This window comes from Rhamphochromis sp. 'chilingali' (genome assembly GCF_963969265.1).
Source record: "Rhamphochromis sp. 'chilingali' genome assembly, chromosome: 3".
Classification (NCBI taxonomy): Eukaryota; Metazoa; Chordata; class Actinopteri; order Cichliformes; family Cichlidae; genus Rhamphochromis; species Rhamphochromis sp. 'chilingali'.
Genome location: NC_137931.1, coordinates 33,407,030 through 33,429,291, shown reverse-complemented (window position 1 = coordinate 33,429,291; position 22,262 = coordinate 33,407,030). Strand labels below are relative to the sequence as shown.

General features: G+C 39.8%; 1 protein-coding gene across 2 annotated transcripts in view; it reads right to left on the bottom strand.

Annotated features, from left to right (window-relative positions):
- Positions 1 to 19,869, bottom strand: part of rab6ba (RAB6B, member RAS oncogene family a) — a 65,948-nt gene extending 46,079 nt beyond the window's left edge. The window contains exon 1 of one of the 2 annotated variants that reach the window (XM_080877091.1): positions 19,594 to 19,869. In XM_080877091.1, coding sequence (XP_080733217.1) covers positions 19,594 to 19,663 — 70 coding nt within the window. In that variant the 5' untranslated portion in view covers positions 19,664 to 19,869. The remainder of the gene's footprint in view (positions 1 to 19,593) is intronic. The other variant, XM_080877090.1, reaches the window with a different exon arrangement.
- Between the last annotated feature and the right edge of the window lie 2,393 nt (positions 19,870 to 22,262).

Genomic DNA, 22,262 nt, shown 5'->3' with positions numbered 1-22,262 from the left:
ACTCAAGGGTTTTTTTGAGGAGATGAAAACAGATGCACACAAAAGTGGACAACGAACACACATACAGAGATAAAACTACAATAAACTTCCAACAGCCTCTTCCTGCTGATCTCTGTCAAGCTGAATAATACACTAACTTGTCCATTCAGCCCTGAAGCTGTGTGCCAAGTCGGCAGGTAAAACCACTGCTGGTCACTCTGCGGCAGGCATCATGGAATACCCTCCAGGTCTTGGCAGCCAATCAGAGCAGAGCAGTGCTTTTTACATGGGCCTGGTTCCCACTTGTAGGAGACGGCTAAAAATAATGCAGTGCGTGTCATTCTTTTGCACGACACTGAGATGAGTGCTCAACCCACAGGAGATGGGCAGATATCCAAAATGTATCAATGAATGAGGTAGCTGAGAAGAATATGTGGCTATTTGTGGTTGTCCTCACAGGGAAAGGAGAACAGAAAGATCTGGAGGAGATACAGACCTGTGGGAGAGATACTGACTCCTGCATCTGTGCACTTGTTTATTCATAGTCACAGCAGCCGATACCCAGAACCCAGCGAGAGGATGCCAAAGAGCAGATGGCCTCCAAATGATTTTCCAACAGTCTAAGTGGAAATGATATGCATATTAACAAATCAAAAGAAACTGCTACCAATTGAGAAGCCAAAAATGTTTCTGTCTAAAACTTTTCAGTTTCGTGCTGGTAAAATTATATTAACAGCTAACAATCACAAACTACCTGTATGTGAAAATAATCACAAATTCCAAGTTCACATTCTGCTCTCATTAGCATCACATGCAGTTTACGTCACCTAATGCCATGTAAGGTTTTTGTGTGCCTGGATGAACTGAAGTAAAAGTTCACACTGTACATTTTTCATACTGGTAAATAGGGATGGGTATCGTTTAGGTTTTATCCGATACCGGTGCCAAATCGGTACTTTTGAAACGGTGCCGGTGCTCAAACGGTGCTCAAACCGGTGCTTAAAGAATGGAGAACACAAAATTGGTCCAAAAACCTCTCATGTTCAGCTGGTTTTTTGTAAAGAGATAACAATGTTAGCCTTTTCTGCAGCTATGGGGCATATATGGTATCACTCTTGGCTGGAAGCAGTGCTTAATCAATGGAAAAAACACAAACTTTGTCCAAAACCTCTCATGTTTAACTGTTTTCCACTTTTTCTTTGGTCATTTTAGCCTTTTTGGCCAGGGTGAAGGGAGTATCTGCCATCAAACAAGAAGACAGCCACATGTAGCTATGATGATGTTTGCTAGTTCACCTTACATGCATTAATGTAATAACGTGGTTAGCCTACTCAACGTAAATTACACACGAACAACATTAAGCGACTCACGCAGAGAAGAACGGCTGCTGCTGTATCATCATCCGTCATCATTTCTGCTACACTGACAGGGCTAGGGGCCAGGACTCTCCTCTTCGGGGTTTTTGGGGGATATTGCTAACTCCGGGTCCGATAACAGGCAACCCACGCACAGTAGATGCGCTCGGTGTGAGGTCTCGCAGCAAGCTATCATACGGCGCATTTCTGGGCTTTTAAAAAAAATGCTATGCGTCGCCAGGTGTTTCATCGGATTTGAGGTGTTACCTCCTTTGACAGTATCACAGTATCAGCTTAAAGCACTTGTTGCAGGCTGCTGAGTTTGCATATTTTGCTGTGAAGTACAGCCAGACTTTTGACCGCTTCGCCTTGGGCATTTTTAATCTGTAGCTCTGCTCTAAAAGAACGCACGTACCTGGACCCGCCTACTATCCTCGGAAACGTAAAACGATTGGCTAGAAGTGTATCATGGCTCAGGAAAAAAAAGCACCGAAATAAAGCACCGAAATGTGCGCTGCTTTTCGGTCTGGTTACTACCGTTTATGTCAGAACTGGTGCCATCATAGCACCGGACACCGGTACCCATCCCTACTGGTAAATCCCAAGACTAAGCCACTAGACATGAAAATGCCTCCAGCAAAATGTGGGACTCTGCTTCATCATCACACAGGTGGAATTATGCACCAAGCAAACACACATCTGGTCCGAAAACGCTGGAGTCGACAAAGCCTGTCAACTGCCCATCACAAGCAAAGAAGGGTAGGTTGGGTTAAGCTTATTTCTTCTTAACAAATCCACCATTTCCAGTTGCATATTTTTATTCTTGTAATCTGTTGGAACTGCTTGGCATGAGTCAGTCCTTATAGAACCTGTACTAGGCTTTGGGTGATAAAACCATCATGATAGTTATCGCAAAATAACTTTTCTCCTATAGAAATATGAGATGGGTTCTGTCGACTTTATATTGAACCTATCTTCCCTGTTTTGACAGATGACACGAAAAGCCAACAACGATGAGAAAAGCCCTGAACAGAACCAATCGTGTTGTTGGAATAGATTTGGAGCCAAGTCGTTGGAGGAGCAGCCACTTATGCTGCTGTTTGGGCTACTGTAGCCGTACACACCGGTACACATATTAGATGTACGAGTGTGAGCGACATAAAAGAAAATGACAAAAGAGAATGCTAATGAAAACTCAGGGGACAGATTTAGCGAACACGACACCCCCCGGACACAGACCGAGACTCAAAAGACAAGGACACTGTTACAAAGAGGGTCCAAGGAATATGGTAGTGTGGAGAGATTTGGGCGATATACCCTCCTAGGACCTGGCGTCCACATATGTGGACATCACATTTTGGGTTATTTAGACCAAAATACTCAATTTTTCTCTACATGGGCCTGATATCCACTTACGAGGACATTACACTGCTACTGTTCTATCAAAATTTTAAACGAATATCCTCATATGTGGCTCTTATTTTTCTTAAAAACAAAAATGAGGTAAAAAAAAAAAAAAAAATCTGGTAATTCTTTGTTTTTACATTCATCGGGCCCCAATATGCCCAAATATCAAAGAGAAATTAAACACGCATGTCGTGGAAGAGTTCGGGTCTTAGGAGGTTAAAGACCGACTGTAAACTGCCCGAAGCAAATTTCAATAAATTCAATAAATGGAAGGTGCCGTGAATCTTTTTAAACACCTGAACCGATGCTTTCCTTTAGAGCGCACACAATGCAAGACTTTTCACTTCCAGACTACTGTACCATGCATTGCAACAAGGAAACGCAGTGACATCACAACTGCAAAAATGTCAGATTTAAGCAGCTGATTGAACTAACTAATCCTCGTCACCAACTCCATAGCCACTAACATTTCCCTCTGACGGCTTTTTCCAGGTGCACGCAGAGTGTAGAGAGAGAGACGAACAGCTACCACAACGCATCCATAGACAAACCTCACTGCTCACTTCACTGTGATAGTACTGCCCTTTGCAATAAACATCTATTTATTTATTCTTTTAAGTGAACGACGGCTGAGTGAATATATGAGTTTGTGTGTTTACATTTAAAGGTTTTTTTTTTTATTTGTACTGTAGATATTTTTTTGATATTTTATTTTAGTTTTCCACATTTAGTTAGTATTCTTCTTAACCACTTAAATTTAAAATATAGTTGTACAATTTTTCTACAGCATGTTTATTATCTTGTTTTCTTCACTTAGGAGTAAAAAGGAGCCTTTAAGCTTGACAATGATACAGTCATTTAAATGTATATTGTCATATCTATACTGGTCAACTTTAGGTGTTGCAAAGCAGCTCATCTTCCATCTGAAACAAGCCACTTTAAGGCCACTCCCCCTTTAAGCCAATTCTCTTCTGATTTCTTACTGTTTATACGAGGCAGCCAATCAGAAGAAAGCTGGTTGTTTCAAACAGAAGATTCTCTGAAGCTACATCATTATTTTGAGTCATGGAAAGCTACTCATTTCCAAGAATAAAAGTAATGAGCTCAAAGTAAATACAGCAGGTTAATATCCACAAGAATCTTAATGATGTCAAAATATACATTTGTCAAATACTTTAGGAATACCTGCTAATGATAACGTTAGTAAGTAATTAATATAAAGAACATTGTATTTATTTTGTATATTTAATTTTGTATAGCTTTTCTTTATTCAGTCATTCATTTCTGAATATTTATTTTCTGGCTGCATCCGAACACGCTGACCCATGTAGACCAATCAGAATCAGGCAGAAACAAAAAGAAGCATCAGATTTAGATCACAGATCGGCCCCGTGGCAGTCTCAGGAATCTGTGCAGTACTGATTATTTCTACAATGCCTGTCACATGAACTACACCTGCAGAAAAAAAAGGGACTATGGACGGGACATCCATTTACCAATACCTCTGAATAATGGATGAAGATGCTTTCAGACTCAAAGGCTGAGTCTCCCGTGCACACACAAAGCACTCAGAAAGCCATTTCAGCTCCTATGCAGCCTAATGAGGCATTACTAAAAGCAACAACAACAATACGGCTACATACACAGCAATAACACAATCCCATGTCCACCTAGGTGTGACACCAGCTTGGAGGTATATAACTCTTTGGTGTTTGTGATTGCCTTGGGAAAGAAGACAGAAGTCATATTTCTGCTGTTTGTGGCCAGAGGGCTTCAGAGAGACCAACATGACGTTTTAATGATTAAATTAGATTTCATTCTCAGAAGGCAGAGAGCAGCTGGAGGCTGCAGAAATGAAACTATTTTACCCAGTATCCTGTCAGAAAACCAGGACGCTGCTTTCATTTCCAGTCATTCACACATATCTAGTGAAACTTGGTTCACTACATCATTTTTAAAAAGTCCTACTTATGTTATTTATCGAGGATGAATCTCATTCTAAACTGAAAGGCTCGCCTCTCAATGGGGGTAACATCTGCAGTTAAATGATCAGCATGACGTGTGGTTGTTGGGAAATCAGAAACACCCAAATTTCTGGTCAACTTGTTAGATAAGAACTACAGCAGATGTAATAAAAGATGGACATAACTTAAAGGTATAAAGATTGAAGCCAATGAGGAAGAGCCTTAAATCTGCATTCTTTCTAATCGTCAGCAGTGGGCACTTTCTCTGATCGCATGTAAGAAAATGTTCCTTCAAACTGGTCGGTGACTCGCTGGCAACCACCGGTCACAAGAGAAAAATGTGTATTAATTAAAAAGTGGTTGCAAGGCTTAACAAGGCTTCATATGAATATAAATATAGTCAAAGATCATAAAGATGTGTGACATGTTCTGCATTGTGCAAACATTTTAGAGTGGACTATGATGAATAAAATTGACTGTGAGGATTTAAACCGGTGGCAGACTGTCAAAAGAGGGCGCTATGGTGCCGCCCCCATAAAAATATTGCAAGGAAAAAAATCCACCACAAACAAAAAGTTGCATTACCCAGGTGTCCATATCACCACCTGTTAATGGAAGTACGAGGAAAACGGAAAATATATTTAGCTCATGCTGGCCAAAGTGCAGATCTTTTAACATCATTTGATGTCCTGACAATGAAAATATGCAGCTGTTTTTATCACATGGAATAAATTATTTCTAACCTATTTGCAAATCAAGATTGTTTAAACTAATGTTGATTTTGCCGCTTTATGAGTTATTACAGCTACATGCAGCACTGTAATGCATCAGGAGCGTGAGGTTTGGACAGAGAAAACAGCCATTATGTTTTCCAAGACAAGTAATACAATCAGGAACACACTTAGTGTTTAAAGCTCCTTTACCTGACTCTGGCAAATGTCCAAACGGGTAATTCCATATAAAATTAAGCAAACGTGAAGAGACCCACCTGACTCCTTTAAAATTAGCTGATCTGATTCTGAATATATTAAAAACTAGTTTTGACACAGAAGGAATGAATGACAGCTTAAAGATGAGCCTGGTATCCAAATATAAAAAACCAAAAGCACTTGTTTTGATCAGCCTCCTCCACTCATGAAGCTTTCAAGTGAACCAAAAATGCACTCTCTTACATTTTCTCCAGTGAATTACCAAAAACAGATCGAACATCAAGGGTAGTGATGCTTGTTTGTCACATTGGTATTTAATTAATGATCATTTAGAAGTAGTCCGTTCAAATTTTTATCGCAATTAATTGCAAATGTAAAAGTGAAATGAGGTCAAAGTGGTACGCAGGGGTTAAAGAATGTAGGACATCTTGAGTTTGTTTTCAGCAAAGCTTCAGATTTTTTTTTGCTGGCTCAGAACCAGCAGTTTGTAACAAAATGTAGCTTTGATATTTGGAAACTGAGCCCAGCAAAGAAATGCTGACTCAGGGCTAATCACAGGCTATGAAATTCGAGTCAGATTTACCTGCAGTAGAAACAAAACAAGCATTGAAGCCAGTGTGTTTCAGATCAAGGATTGCCTTTGCAAAAAAAAAAAAAAAAAAAAATAGGAGAGAGAGAAAAGACTTGAAGCAAGGTCTGAAGACAGCTTCCTGTCCATGAACACAAAGACAAAGTGAGCTCTGCAGAGGGGTGTGGAAAGGGAGAAAGATAAAGGATAAATGCAACAACACATAGTAATACTGTAACTAATATGCAAAGATAGGTACCAAATAATCATAAAACCACTGCTTGGAATATTTTAATTACTTACACCTTTCTGTAACCTGGCTGGAACCAGTTTTACTCAGCAGTCTGTGTTACCGTCATTATAAGACTCAAATATGTTTTGTAGCTCCATACAGACTTTTTAAGCAAAAATTGCTCAAAAATGGCTTATTTGGTAGTAAAGGTTGTGACACCTGCTATAGACAAATTACAAAACTTAGTTAAAAAAGAAGATTATGGCGATCTGTTCAGCTTGTCAACACAAGACCTAAACACTAGACCCAAACTCCCTAGAAGCTTTGGGAGATGATTATGATGCTTTGAGTTCTTTCTTCCTGTTTTTTGTAACATTTGATGTTTTTGGAAGTTTTGGGGTCCCTGTTTTGACATTGTTGTTGGTCTAATCTCCCCGGTGTTTTTTGCTGATTCATTCCCTGGCTCCCTGTGTTCACAATTGGATTTCTGTTTGTTCCCTGCCTGTATTTTTTGACATTTGCAACAACTCATTAAAGGTTTGCTTTTCACCTGTTTTTGTGTTCCTCGTGTCCTGCTTTTCTGATCCTCTCCACACCCATTTATGTCAGTTTTACTGTTTGGGTTTTTTGTTTTTGTTTTTTACGATTTTTTAGGGCTGGGTTTCTGCATTGCCTTCCTCTGCAAATTGTCTTGCAGTGATTCATTTCTTTGCCCGCTGAGTTAGATTTAATGCTCCCTACTATGTTAAACTGCAGTGATGAATGTTCAGCTTGCCTCCACTCTATAAATCCCTGCAGGACCTTCTGCATGTTGCTCACACTGGCATCTCAATGAGACAATATATTCCTGCAGTCACATCTACTATATTAATCAGTGCTTGAAAACATTTGTTATTCTAGAATTGATAAAAAGGTTTAAAAACCCCATTAGTCAAAGAGAAAAAACCCCCACCACGCCTTGCATCCCTTTAGCGCAGGTCAAATGAAGGCTTCAGCAGGATGCATTCAGCCCCATGATGAGGACTCATCTGGGAAGCTGGAGAAAGGGTAAACACCGATGGAGACCTGCTGAACTCAGTCAAGTGTCACATCCCATGCCGGGTAAATGACAGCCTTCCTCCACAGCGGGGATTTTATTCACCGAGCCGTTCTGTTTGAGCAACTGGGATTAAGTTGAAATGGGATTCTCTGCCTTTCTCCTTCAAAAGATCTCACATTAAGCAAGAACCCAATCTGTCTCTAAGACACACAATTTAGAGAGAACAGTCTGAAAACAGCTTCTCTGCCTGAATAATGTCAGGCACTTTCAAATGTTCCTGGATCCTTGTTAAACCTGATCTCTAATACAACAGGGTAAGACGTTAGATTTGTAGAAGAGCAGCACCCACGCCCGCCGCTTTATCTTTGTAAAAGTGTGTCGTCAGATACATCCTAAATCTTCCCCTCACACACTGAGAGGGTGAACTGAATCAGACGCTTTCTCTACATCACTGCATGGGCAGCACACACATTTGTTTTATTCTGGGCAGAGTGAATAAGTGAGGCGGTGCTTTTCCCATGGGCCTGTGAGAACACACCCGCTCAGCTGTGCAGCATAAGTACTGTACACAGAGCTACCATTGCTCTGCTTGGTATTCTCTGACTGCAAACCAACCACTGCAGAACTGAAAACACTTAGACAAACATTAAAATTACAGTTTGGCAAACAAAAAACAGCTTTCAACATAATATCAGACCCCTAATTATTTTTGAAACATTATGGTATGCACTTACAAATGTGTTGCAGCAGACATAAGCACTTAAGACAATGCTGGTTAGGCAAGGTGAACAATGTCTGAGCGGCAAAAACAGCACTTGCATCATAGTCAGTATAAAGGTGGGTCTGAAAAATGAGACCTGCCTTTTTTTTTCTTTTTTTTTACCATGGTCACCAGGGGCACCTCTCCTTAGGGTTGTGTAGAAGTGTATGGGCAGACGATGGTTGGTCCAGGAAGAGTGCAAAAACATAAAATACTTTCAGATAGAGTGGAAGTCACAGATTGAAGACTTTCAGCACAGAAAAGACGGCAAGCACATGAAATGAAATGTAAATTTCAGTCAGGTCCATGCAACTTGGAAAGGTGTGTTGGTCATTCAAGGCGTAGTTCACATGGATGAAGGGATTTGATAGATAGGCACCAAAGATTAGTGTCACATCTCAGTTTCTAAACAAATGCTTGACATCATTACAATTTCCATCTCTACTTCTCAGTCATGGTGTAGACTAATGGCCAGAGAAGTGTTTTTGTGGAACATAAAAACGATACATTAAAGTTGTCCCGTGCTGGCTAAATGAACTCTGTCTCACTGTAGTAAAGGTCAGAGAAAAACTGACCTTTACTACTATTATTTTGTTGTTGTTTTTTCTTTTTTTTTATAATTTCTTGCAGTGTTTTTAATATAAATACAAGAATGTGGTTCAGTTTCACTTTGTCAAAGTGGTTTTCTATCTTTTTTCATTATCCGTCCATCCAGCCATCCATTCTTTTCTGCTTATCCATTTTAGGGTTGTACGAGGGGTGGAGCCTACCCCAGGTACCATATGTGTCACGGTTCTGGGTCAGTTTTGACCCAGTATTTTGAGTTTTCATGTTTTGGTTTGATTTTGTATTTTTTGGTTATCTTCTTGATCTATTTGATGATGATGTTCTATGTTCCATCTTATTCTGGTTTATTTTTAGTTCTGCCCGTGTTAAGTCTGTGTTTCCTAGTCTGCATCCTTGTGTATTGTTTCCTGTTTTATTTTGAAGGATTGTGTCTTATATCAGTGTGTCCAGCTTTGCTCCTCCTGTCTTGTCAGCCCCAATTTCTCCCAGCTGTGTCTCCCTCCTGTTACCCATTCCCTGATTACCATCCTGTGTATATTAGCCCTGTGTTTTCCTCAACCCAGTGTCGCGTCGTACCCTCAAATCCTGCCTGTGTGTTCAAATCAAATCAAATCAAATCAAATCAAATCACTTTTATTGTCACATCACATGTGCAGGTACATTGGTACAATACATGTGAGTGAAATTCTTGTGTGTGAGCTTCACAAGCAACAGAGTTGTGCAAAATACAATAACATAAACAGGCAAAATATACGAATGGCTAAATCTGAAACTAATAAATATATGTAAAATATATAATAGTATATGCAAAAAAAAAAAAATTGTTTTGGATGTGTATACTAAATGTTTTTCTACGTGTGTGTGTGTGTGTGTGTGTGTGTGTGTGTGTGTATACACATATTTTACAAATTAAATAGAGTCAACAATAAACAAAATATATAAAAATATACAGAGTTGAGACATGTGCAAAACAGTGGCATTACTGTACAGTATGGAGTGCTTGGTTTCATGGTTTGGTTTGTGTTTTGTTTCATGCCAGCAATAAAAGCTGTGGTTTTCAGTTACATTTCGTCTCGGAGTCCTGCATTTGGATCCACATTTCCACCTGCCCGCACACAGAGCCCTGACAATATGGTGAGAGAATATATATTTGGATACAGAGTCCCACCACTTTCTCATTTTATCCTATAAATTTGGTCATTTGTGTATGAATTCCTGAGTCATGTCCATAAACATTTTTTCTAAGGGAACATGTCTTCTTTTGAAAATCTAGCCAGTTCATTCTTGAGTGAGCATTTGTGCCACATATGAAGAAATTCCCTGAAGGCACTATACGAGTGAGACAGAAGAACCACATAAAACCATATGCCCTCCGTCCATGGTTATCACCAGAATGAAAGCATAAAACAGGTAATGAGCCCCAGCTGCTTGGAATATAAAAAAATAACAGTCTGCATTGTTGCCCTAAAGCCACAGATAAAGGGACTAACTTAGACTATTAATGGCCAGCTGAGCCGATCAATAGCAGATCAAAGCTATCAGGGAGTCATTTCCCTCAATCCGTAAGAGAAGAATACTTTCTGGGAAGATGCAATTAGATGTGAAATGAAAGAAGAACAGCTATCTTTAGATGGAGGTAGATTGGCAGATACTACAGCAAACACAGATGCTACTCAGGGAATGAAGACTAGACAAAGTGCCAGTGTTGAACAGCCAATCTGCAGTTCCTCAATCATAGAAAACGCTACAAGCTCAGTCTCCAGCTACTCAGTTTTAATGATTCACTTTTAGAATAGGAGGCGGTGGGACAGGCTGAAATCCCAAAACAGCAGCTCCACTTTACATTTAAAGACTCCAGAGATTTAAAGCTGTATTTATCCTTTACATTATTTTAGTTAATGACAGTTTTAGTCAAATTAGTGAATCTCAAAGGAGATGATGAGGAGTTAAATCAAACCCAGCGAGACCTCGCCTGTTCTGTTCCACCCATCACTCACTTGACGCCGTCTAGTCTTACACACTCTTGCACAACATGAAAGATTTTGTTTTGACTAACTTTGGAGATGGCAGTGGATTTAAAGTTGTCTAGGAATGACTTTTGCAATACTGATTAAACATGTTTGTAGGTGAAGCATCAAATTATCTTTCAAAACAAACTAATGTGGATCATCTGGTCTCAGGTGTTGTTTTTGCAGAAGGTGGGTTTGTCTCGGTTTATCTAGAACTCTCAGTAAGATTTTTGAATGAACACAATGTAACCTCCATCGTTTCAGTTTTATTGTCTTTATCTTCACTAACCCCCCAAAACAGAGCCACATTCAGTTTTCTGGCTCCATTCAATTCTAAAGTTATAGCAATGCTCCATGTTTGTAGAAATCTATAAGTCAGAAGATGATCTCTGGTATCTATGAATTTTACATTTTTAAACTTACTTTCTTTCAGATGCTCAACAACTTATTGTACAGCCCCAGTAACAGGTCAAATGGGAATATGAAATTTGACACTGGTTTATAGAATCAGTAAAAACTAAGCAAGCTTGTCATTTCTAAGTATATTGAAATATTGATTTAAAGAAGGTGAGTGGCACCTTCCTTTCTTCTGGGGCTCTATTTTAAACTCAAAGCACTGCAGTGCAGAAAGCAGAGCGAGCTATAACTACTCAGAGGGGAAAATTTCTGAACAGGGAAGTTACTTTTAATCACCTGTAGGTGTTTTCTTTAATTTATTTATTTATTTATTTTAAATCCCATGAGTCAACTTCACTCCCACCACTGAAAATTCAATAGATTATTAACTATTCCTACTACTAGACCGGCAGGGGTATTTTGCAGCTTGAAATTACGGTGCTAAAGCCGGATAAATATAGATTTTTATTTTTTTTTTGTTTGCAAAGGTGTTACATAAAGTTTTAAGGAGCTGGAACATTTGTGACGACAGGAATACAACAAACAAGTCGACCCACGCTAAAAGCACACATTCTCCACATATTTCATCTACAACCTCCTCTGATTCACAAAGCGAGAATTTCCCATCAGCTGATAAATGTATGAAACCCGGATTTGCCAACGTTTGAATCAGCTCTGAGGCCATTTACTGCATGGCTACCATTTACATTCAAATGTTTTATATTCTCTATACTCCTGGCAAGAATGAGCCTCTTGCATATTTTACCTTTATAGTATTTATGGCATATAGCATACAGTAAAAATCTTTCCTACCATAAATGTCTCTGTCTGCTTCCATAGATTTTCAAGTTTTTTGCAGGAATGGTACCAATTTTATGGCGAGGACAATGAAAAGTTGTGTAACATAAGTTTTTTTTTTTGTTTGTTTTTTCACATCATTGGTGCAATTCTAATCACTACATTCGCTCACTCAAATGTTTTTAAAATATTCAAACATCTACAAACCAGATGTTTATTCAGATTTACTTTGAAATTGAAGCATGGCAACAAAAAAGGATGAAAAACAGCGTGACTATGATGACTTCAATGTAGTCTGTTGTTGAAAAAAGCACCACAGAGTCAGCAGCTGATTTATATTTTTGTGTTAAAATGATATCAGCAGACTGTAACACATAATTCACTCAAATGTGCACTATTGAAAGAAGCAACAGAGAAGGATGTACTAAATAAATGCCATTTGCTCATATAGTTCATGTTCTTTACTAAATTTACTAAAAATGTTGAAAGGAATGACATAAGAAACATTTTAGAAGAAAATGTTCTAATAAGAACACTTTTAGAATAGCATATCATGGATAAAGGAAAAAGTATAGATAGAATAAACACCAACAGAGGCATTAGGAAAGTATTCCTGCTTAGAATAATTAAGAAATTGGTTAATGAAATTCCCCATTTGTTCACATAAAGGTCAAGTGGTTGAGTGTTAAAGATACACAAAATCAGAAATAATAAATATTTAAAAAATACCATGAAATTGGTGCAAATAGAAGCCATCAAACCAAGAACAGGAGCCAAAACTGAGCCACAGGCAATAAAGCTAAAAAAAAAACAAAAAAAACAAAACATTACAGTGGTTTGACTTGCCTGTTCTTGCTACAGACTTTTTTGCACTACCTTCTGCTTGTCATTGTGCAGAGTATGCACAACAAGCTGTATGTTATTGAAACGTGAGAAATACACGGTTTGTGGTTTCAGAATCTGAAAGTGAGAAATTGTTGGCTGGTGTATGGCAGTCTGTTGTGAGCCTAACCCCAGAGTTTCATTTGCTCAGAAAGCTGTTTCCTAGAGACATACTGATTGATGCATTAGACAACTAACTGAGCCCTACTTTGGAACATGTCAGTCCGGTGATTCAGGAGTATTTTGAAGCCAGCGCTGGTTTGTACAGTGGTAATCTCTGTGCAGCAAAGGGTAGAAGATGGCCTTTTGATTCAGTGAGCAAAAGCTCATGGCGGCCAAGAGGATGTGTCTTCCAAATATATTCCCATCTGTTTGTCTGGGGTGAAATGAAGCATTCAGCCAGGGGATTAGCTCCAAACAATTGCCTTTTACAAAGTACCATGTAGTATTGCTCCTGTGAAAAGACGCCTAAGGCACAATACTCATAGCCCAATAAATGCAGATCAGTAATCTGAGGTGTTCTAACAAAGACTTGGTTGATTGCACTCAGGCTGGAACGGGTAAAAAGCGGTTGCCACCAGGAGTGTGGGTGCGCATACTTGGAAACAGCTGATTGGCCTGCTTAAAGCCCTCAGCTTTGTCAAGGAAATGTTTAGCCAACCTTCTTTGTGCACGGAGTGTAAAACACCTAAAGAAGTATGGCTTCCTGACAGCTCATTTCACATTCTGCCTCCTGCTTCCACCCACTTAATGTAGAGCCTCCACCTCTCTGACGTTAGTGGATTCTTTTATGAAAAACAGCACATCGTGCCATCTTTCCCTTTATAGACATTTTTCAGCCACGTCCACCATTATGGGGCCTTCACTGTACACAGGGACTCTCAACTCAAAAAGAACAATAAGGGGTGTTTTTTTGTGACATACTTCAGTCCAGTTGTGTATATTAATAAAAGATAGCGGCTGAGCTGATGGGATTCACGCCCGCCTGGGCACCAGCTGCAATTATAGTCGACGTGTCAGAGACACGCAGCTCCACCGGAGATGAGGCTGCCGCTGCTGCTGTCTGGATGGTTGACAAATAAAGTCCCCTCGCACTGATAACAGGAACACACTTAACTCCACAAGAATATATGTACAGACCTGCTGGGTCTCCAGTGGAATTCAGAATCAGGATGTTTCCTGAATCAGAATGGGTATTTGGGAGGGGGGGTCAACATGACTGGTCTCCACATATTAAAAGCAAAGAGTCTATGTTACTGTATTTGACAGAAAACAATTAATTTTCCTTTTATATCTGGCCATTTCATAAAGAATGTCTTTCTTTAAAAGTAATTTTATTTAAAAAATTATGCCCTTTCATTGGCACACTCTTAAGCTTTTTTGAGGGGTAAGAAAACCCAAAGAATGAGACCAACTAAAGTGCCTTTAGACCACAACAAACTTTCTATGTTATGGCAAAAATCTTAATCTAGGCTGCAAAAAAGGGCCATAACAGACATGCTAACATCAGCCAAAAGAAATAGTTGGATTTGATCCTGAAAACTATAATCTTCCCAGCAAGTCCTGGTCTGACCCCTCCAAGACATGCCTGAAACACCTCGCATAGGAAGTCTCCATGAGGTATCCCAGTTAGATGCCCAAACAACCTCAACTGGTTCCTTTTGATGGGAAGGAGCAGAAGTTTTACTCTGAGTAGTAACATAGATCGGCCGGTAAATTGACAGCTTTGCTTTTAAGCTCATCTCTCTCTTCTTTACCACAACAGATTGGTCCCAATCCATCTTCAATCTCACGCACCTTTTCCCCTTAACTAATGGACACGACCACCAGATACCGAAACTCTTCCACTTGGGGCAGTAACTTGCCCAGAGTGGGAGCTCCACGCTCAGTGATTCACTTGCAAAGATGTAATCTTGAAGCCACCAAAGTAGACACCACAGGTCACAGGTCGGGCTATATAGAAGCTAACTTGGTTTTATAACAACTCATTGGCAAAATCTAACTTAAATTAAAATCAGATTAATGATCCAGCACTACTGACAAACCCACATGGCTGTTTTACAAACATTTATCTTGCTAATAAAAGTTTGCAGAAGTCGCCTTAATCACCTGAAAGTGAGCAGTTGTTATAGGAAATGCTGAGTCTAAAATCCTTTATTATGTATCGCAGGAGCTGAACACAAAACCCAGCAAATCCATTGGTGTGCATGTGTAGCATAAAATAAGTTTCACCGCAATAGAGCAAACACAGAAAAATGCTGATAAATGCAGTCTTGCTGTTCGCCAGTGAGTAAACACCCTACAACGGCATTTATTAAGACCACGTGTTGGTGAGCAATGACTTCAAGCTGTAACAACAAGCTGAACAATTAGGAAATTTAATTACCAAGTGGCCCACTTTGCTTAGGATAAGAAATGTCCTTTATCAATAATTCAGGCCTATTGTTAGTTAGTTTTAGTGTATGTTCATGTACAGGGATTTTTCCTGGCTGAAACAGACCTTCGTTTGTTACCTTACGTTTTAGAAATATTTTGTGTGCACACTGTGAAAAATGATCCGCAATTCTAACAAACAAACGAGAGATAAACGGATAAACAGGTAAAACACTTACAGTGAGATGAGATGCAATGATTGCTTAAATGCCATTTTTGCTTGCTTGCCTTCAGTAGCCTCTTTTATACAAATCTTATTTGAACTATGAATCAATATGGGTTACACAAGCCTCAAATTAAGTTTTATACAGCACACAAAGAGATAAAAATAAAGATTTTATTTGTATTCATGTCTAAAACGAATAAATTTACTGGATAAGACATTATGTCTCTCAGTGTGACCATAATTTGAAATGTCAAAAGAATCAGACGGCTTTGTGGTTGGGTAAATACAGACAGTGCACTCCCTGATATTATGTTTATCCAGCCAAATAAATCCCCTTTGGCTTGTTGCTTGGCACTTAATGTCATAAAATTGCCCAAGAGGAAAAAGCTAACTAGCAGGCGTATGTTTGTACATTTTATATAAACTGCGTCTAATTTACTTTCATTTGCTGACGAGAGCACTGCGAGCCGACTGAGCAGAATGTGCTGTTGGTTTTATAAGCTAAAAAGGGAAATCTGAAGCATCACAATGCTTTGAAATCACTTGTAATTATCATTTTTCTCATTAGGCGCACACCGCTGGTGCCTCGTGTAGGACAGTACCAACAAATTCTAGATCCAAGGCACTACAGCAGGGGTGGCCAACCCGCGGCTCTCGAGCCGCATGCGGCTCTTTGCCTGGTTTCATGCGGCTCTTACGTTCATATCAAAGTTTATGTTTGTGTTTTGATTTTTTTTATGTTGTTGTTTTAAAATGTGCGCGTTCGCTTCGCTTGAGTTCAATACGGTATTTTTCATCAAATGCGCATGTGTGTGAGATGAAAATACCGCAAAGTTTCCCAGTAGGAGCAAGTTCGCCCTTAAAATGGCAGGAAAAAAATGCACAGCAAAAAGAAAATATGAAGATGAACACAGGACGTTTTTAACAGAGTGGGAGAGTTTATATTTTTTTGTTGAACGCAATGGTAAGCCATTCTGCCTTATATGTCAGACGTCATTAGCGCATTTCAAAGCTTCAAATCTTCAGCGCCACTTCAGCTCACTCCATGCTAACATCGACCAGGAATTTCCAAAAGGGACTGAACTTCGCAAGCACGAGTTGGCCACTTTGAAAAGTCAGGCAGAAAAGCAGATACAGTTTTTCCAAAAATTTACGAAGCGGTCAGAGACCATAACGCTCGCATCCTATCAGCTGGCTTGGAACATTGCACGGGCTAAAAAGCCATACAATGAAGGGGAGTTCGTTAAAAAATGCCTCAGTGATGTTGTTGGACTCTTTTCTCCTGAAAACGACAAATTAAAACGCATGGTATCAGACGTCCAACTGTCCCGCCACACTGTTGAACACAGAATATCGGACATTAACACGGCTATTGAATCACAGTTGCACTCTGACCTTCAAGCATGTGAGTATTTTAGTGTCGCATTGGATGAGAGTTGTGATATACAAGACAAGCCTCAGTTGGCAATATTTGCACGGTCTGTTTCAAACGTGTGTGTGTGTGAGACAGTGCACACAATGTTCATTGTTGAAAATGACTGGCCTGTGGTTTTAGTACTGTAGGAGTCCATTTCTGTCATTATCATGTTGGTGTGTGACATTTACAATAAATCTGGCTGAGCAGAGGTGTGTGTGTGTGTGTGTGTGTGTGAGTGTGAGAGAGAGAGAGAGAGAGAGAGGGAGGAAAGGATGGGTGATGTTCATGTGTGCCCATGCGTATGATGTGGCTCTTTGCGGTAACACAGTAAAAAAAAAGTGGCTCTTGGTCTCTGACTGGTTGGCCACCCCTGCACTACAGAATAGCTGGACTCATAGATGAAAACACTTGTGTCAGTTGTTAACAGAGGGGGCTCCTCATAGACTGCATGTAAAGATGGATGCAGAACCTACCAAGCATTGTTTTCTAATGGCCAACAGGGGGCAATTGGCCCTTACCTCACCTTACCTATGACCTAGTTTAACTTCAAGTTGCTAAACTCTTTCCCCCCGGTAAAGGTGATATTTGTCAACCTTACCAGTACCCTTAATGACGAGTTTTGACACCTCAGTATGTATCAATAAAGATCTGGTTTAGCAACCATTAGAATAGGTTCTGGGTTTTTCCACAGGTAGTATGAGTATGCTGTATAGGCGGAGATCACCCCCACTAATTCCTAAACACCAGTGCTTTTGTTCTGGAAGTAGACCTGAAATATGACAGAAAGTACTCAGTTCAGAAAAGAGAAACAAGGGTTAGCTGTAAAAGGGTCCAACGGAATAGAATTAAAGTGGCTCTCTTTGTTTTTCTCATTCACTGTTTCTTTTATTTATAAAATATATCCATACATTTTCTTATTAATTACAGTTTTCAATCATTTTAATTTCTAGGAAGAAGTCAAATGAGCTGTTATTGTCACAAGTATCTCCATCAAGGCTTTAGTAGAGTTCCACAATGACAGCCTAACTGAATATCATAATATTGAGTTCACGATTATTTAACACAATTGTTGATTGTGATTGATGATTTTGGTGAAAAAAAATTATCATAAACGTCCCTGCAGACAAATGAGATGTTTATCCACCTGACTTAAGTGCATCTGCTAGAGCCAAAAAAGAATCTTTCACATAATTCATTGTACCTGCGTGATGGATGGTAATAAAACTCGACAGCTGTGAGATCGCACTCTGTTTCTCCTCCGTGAGGAGGTAACATCTTTTGTCCGGTTTGCTGACCCTTTCCCAGAAGTCTTCATTATTCACAGTGGTTGCTGGACACATATACAAGTGCTGCACAGTGGACGACTTACGTTAGCAATCACTGCATTGTTTTTCTTGGCCTTCGTTATTTAGCAGTTGGGAGTGCGTTTTCAGGCAGACAAATAGAATGGAAAGGTGTGTATGTAAATATAAGCATATATTTAACCTCATAGGTTTTGATTTGTTGTTACTAAAGCCTCAAATAATATATAATAATAAAATGCAAAATAGCCTAAGCTTTAAAATGCATTTTCATGTCTAGCATTAGGACTACATATAATATATATACATGTAATTGTACATGTAATTGTTTGTACATTTGTGTTTTTAACGGATTTTTACATAAAATGACTGTATAAAAAATGTTATATTATCTTTCACAAATAAAGACACAGTAAAGACATTACAACCACAAATAGAGAAACTGAAAGTATTTCTTTAGAGCTGCTGAAATAGCTTGGTTGCTTCAGGGTTAAATTACATAATGTCCTATTAGTTAGACACAGTAATAAACATGGCACATTGCTGTAAATGAAGCATTATTCAAGCTAATGCATGATCCCACTGTACTGGGTAATCAATATGACCTGCTGGAGCCCTGAACTGTGACTAATGTGGTTCATTGGGCTGCTCAAGACCATAAAACGACCTGCCCTACTCAGAAGACAAAACCCAGACATTCAGCTCATGTCTGAGGGAGCTCAGCTGTGTAATCCTGAGGAAAACAACCTCAGACAAGGAGAAGCTTTGGACTCTGATGGTTTAGGATGGGGGGGAAATATGCTATTTAGTGTGAAATAATAATGACTGAGCAGGTCATCATACACAGACACACAAACTTGGTCCCAGCCTCATCAGGCAGGCAGGCTGGAACAATACCAGGGCAGAGACTGCAGCCACACAAGTTATCTCATCGCCACTGACAACCTGGGTGTGTCTCAGCACACAGGAATATTTGCCAACTTGTACCATCCCCAGCAGCATCAGACCTCAGACCTGAGGCTGGTACAAGCCTCCCTGCATGCATTCAGCCGGCACTCCATCCGAAGAGCTCGTTTCAGGTTTAGTGCTTCAGTTATTTTACTTTTAAACTTAAGAGCCAGAGGGACAATTCACACACTCCCGACTATTGTGCAAAGCCTCACGGGCTGCTAATTTGATTAAAATCTCCTCCCCACGCTCCGCTCAGACATTTTTTTTCTCCTTCCTGGTGCTCAGTTTAAGTCCTAAAACTCCACACAGTCGCCCTGTCACCAGGCTAAATCAAGCTCTGCTTCCTTCTGAAACATGAACTTGCCGACCGGCCCCAGCAGCAGCAGCAGGTGCACCGAGCCACTACATCAACTTCTACAGAGAATTAAAGGCGTCCTTACCACTCTGCTCCCCGAGAAAGACGAGTTTGAATTTTCTTAAAGGATTCCCAAAGTCACTGCCCACGGACATTTTGAAGAGGAGGAAGAAGAGGGGGGGAGTACGGACTAGGTGTAGTTGAGCGCGTTCCCACTCGAGTTCTGAGAAGATGTTGGATGGAAAAGGCGGAGGTGCTGCTTCCCGTTCACTCTCTCTCTTCGTGATGAGGACACACACACATACACTGCTGCTGTACCGCTCCGTGACGCTTTGGCTTTTTTTTTTTCTCTCCCCCCCTGTGCGCATGCGTGGTACCGTCTTCGTGATATAAAATGACGTCATGGGCCTCGGTGTGTAGAGAAGGTGCTGCCGGGCGCCGCTTTGATGTTTTCAGGGTTCAGCACGAAGTTCGAAGACACTGGCACGCGCTCCGTGCGCGCGCTAACACTTTACAGCACTGCAGCTCTGTGTGGAGCTTTTTCAGAAAACACGTTCTTAAAATGTCAAAAAGAAAAAAAACTACAGATTTTTTTTGTTTCCTCATTTATCCGTAAATTGTTCTACTTTGTTTTATGATTGTTTTATTTTCACAATATGGCTATATGAATGTTTTGCACATTTTACTTTTATTGCATTTTAATGAAATGTTTTACCTATGTCATTTTTATTACTGAATTTTATCTCTTTAGTTTTTCTATTTAATATACTGTTTTTAATATACTGTTTTGTTTTACCTTGTGTTGTATTTTGCTTTATCTTATCGAGCCATTCTACTTCACTTATACCCTAAGCTGTTTCAACTAAGGCCTCAAATCAGAAGTACCTGACTCCGTGGTATAATTCTCAAACATGTAGCCTAAAGCAGATGAATCGGAGAGGAAACTTGGAGAGGAAATGGCGTGTCACAAATTTAGACGATCATCATTTTGCCTGGAGAAATAGTTTGTTGCTTTATAAGAAAGCCCTCCGCAAAGCCAGAACATCTTACTACTCATCACAGTTAATAATCCAAAATGCTGCAGCAAGAGTACTGACAGGGACTAGAAAGAGAGAGCATATTTCTTCTGTATTGGATTCCCTTCATTGGCTTCCTGTTAAATCCAGAATTGAATTCAGAATCCTGCTCCTCACATACAAGGTCTTAAATAATCAGTATGTAATGTAGTACCATATCACCCTATTAGAGCACTTCGCTCTGGCACTGCAGGCCTACTTGTTGTTCCTAGAGTATTTAAAAGTAGAATGGGAGGGAGAGCCTTCAGTTTTCAGGCCCCTCTTCTGTGGAACCAGCTTCCAGTTTGGATTCGGGAGACAGACACTATCTCTACTTTTAAGATTAGGCTTCAAACTTTCCTTTTTGCTAAAGCATATAGTTAGGGCTGAACCAGGTGACCCTGAATCCTCCCTTAGTTATGCTGCAATAGATGTAGGCTGCCGGGGGATTCCCATGATGCATTGAGTTTTTCTTTTCCAGTCACCTTTCTCACTCACTATGTGTCAATAGACCTCTCTACACTGAATCATATCTTTTATTAATCTCTGTCTCTCTTCCACAGCATGTCTTTATCCTGTTTTCCTTCTCTCATCCCAAACGGTCGCAGCAGATGGCCCCGCCCCTCCCTGAGCCTGGTTCTGCTGGAGGTTTCTTCCTGTTAAAAGGGAGTTTTTCCTTCCCACTGTCGCCAAAGTGCTTGCTCATAGGGGGTCATATGATTGTTGGGTTTTTCTCTGTATCTATTATTGTACGATCTACTGTACGATATAAAGCGCCTTGAGGCGACTGTTGTTGTGATTTGGTGCTGTGTAAATAAAATTGAATTGAACTGAAAATAATAGTTTAATGTTTAGTATTTAATGTCTTGACCGCTACAGCACACAATTTTCTCAACTTTGGGATGTATGAATAAATAAATTTGATCACAGTATGGTGACATATCTCAGAAAAAATCTGAGAAAGGTGAACAAAGAGAGGACAAAAGACGTGCAGTCATCTGTAAAAACACATGTGAAGGCTCTCTCAAGATTTGGGACTACATTCAGCCAGTGGTGTTAGAGATCTTGTCAGAATTGATGGATTTATGAACACATGAAGTGCCAGCAAATTTTGGTCCACTATGCAATATCATCAGCAGATCTATGGCAGCTTAATTTTTCAGGAAGGAAAAGAAAGAAAATCAAACAGTGGAACACTATCAGTCATGGATTGGCCTCCCCAGAGCCCAGACTTCAACATTACTGAAGCAGTGGGGGATCATCCTGACAGAGAACAGACCAAAAGGCAGCCAACATCCAAACAAACCTAGAGAACTTCTCGTGAAGTCTACATAACGGCATGAAAGCCCGAATGCTGCAAGTGAGTTCAGGCTGCGTTGATGAATATCTGAATAATATGAATAATATATGTTAATGGCAAATTTTGACTTTTACATTTGTTAGAATTGTACATTGTACACTTTGTTTACTTATATATAGGTTTTTACCAATCATGGTTTTTGCCAGGCCAATATTGTAAATAAGAATCTGTTTTTATTGGTGTCCCTGGTTAAATAAGGGTTGCATTGACTCACTGCACCATCTTGTGGTACAAACTGGCATGATAAGAAGACGCAGACCAGTACTTGATTTGATATCTTTTAAACACAATACATATTTTGAGAGAGAGAGATAGAGCACTGGATATGAAACAGTGGAT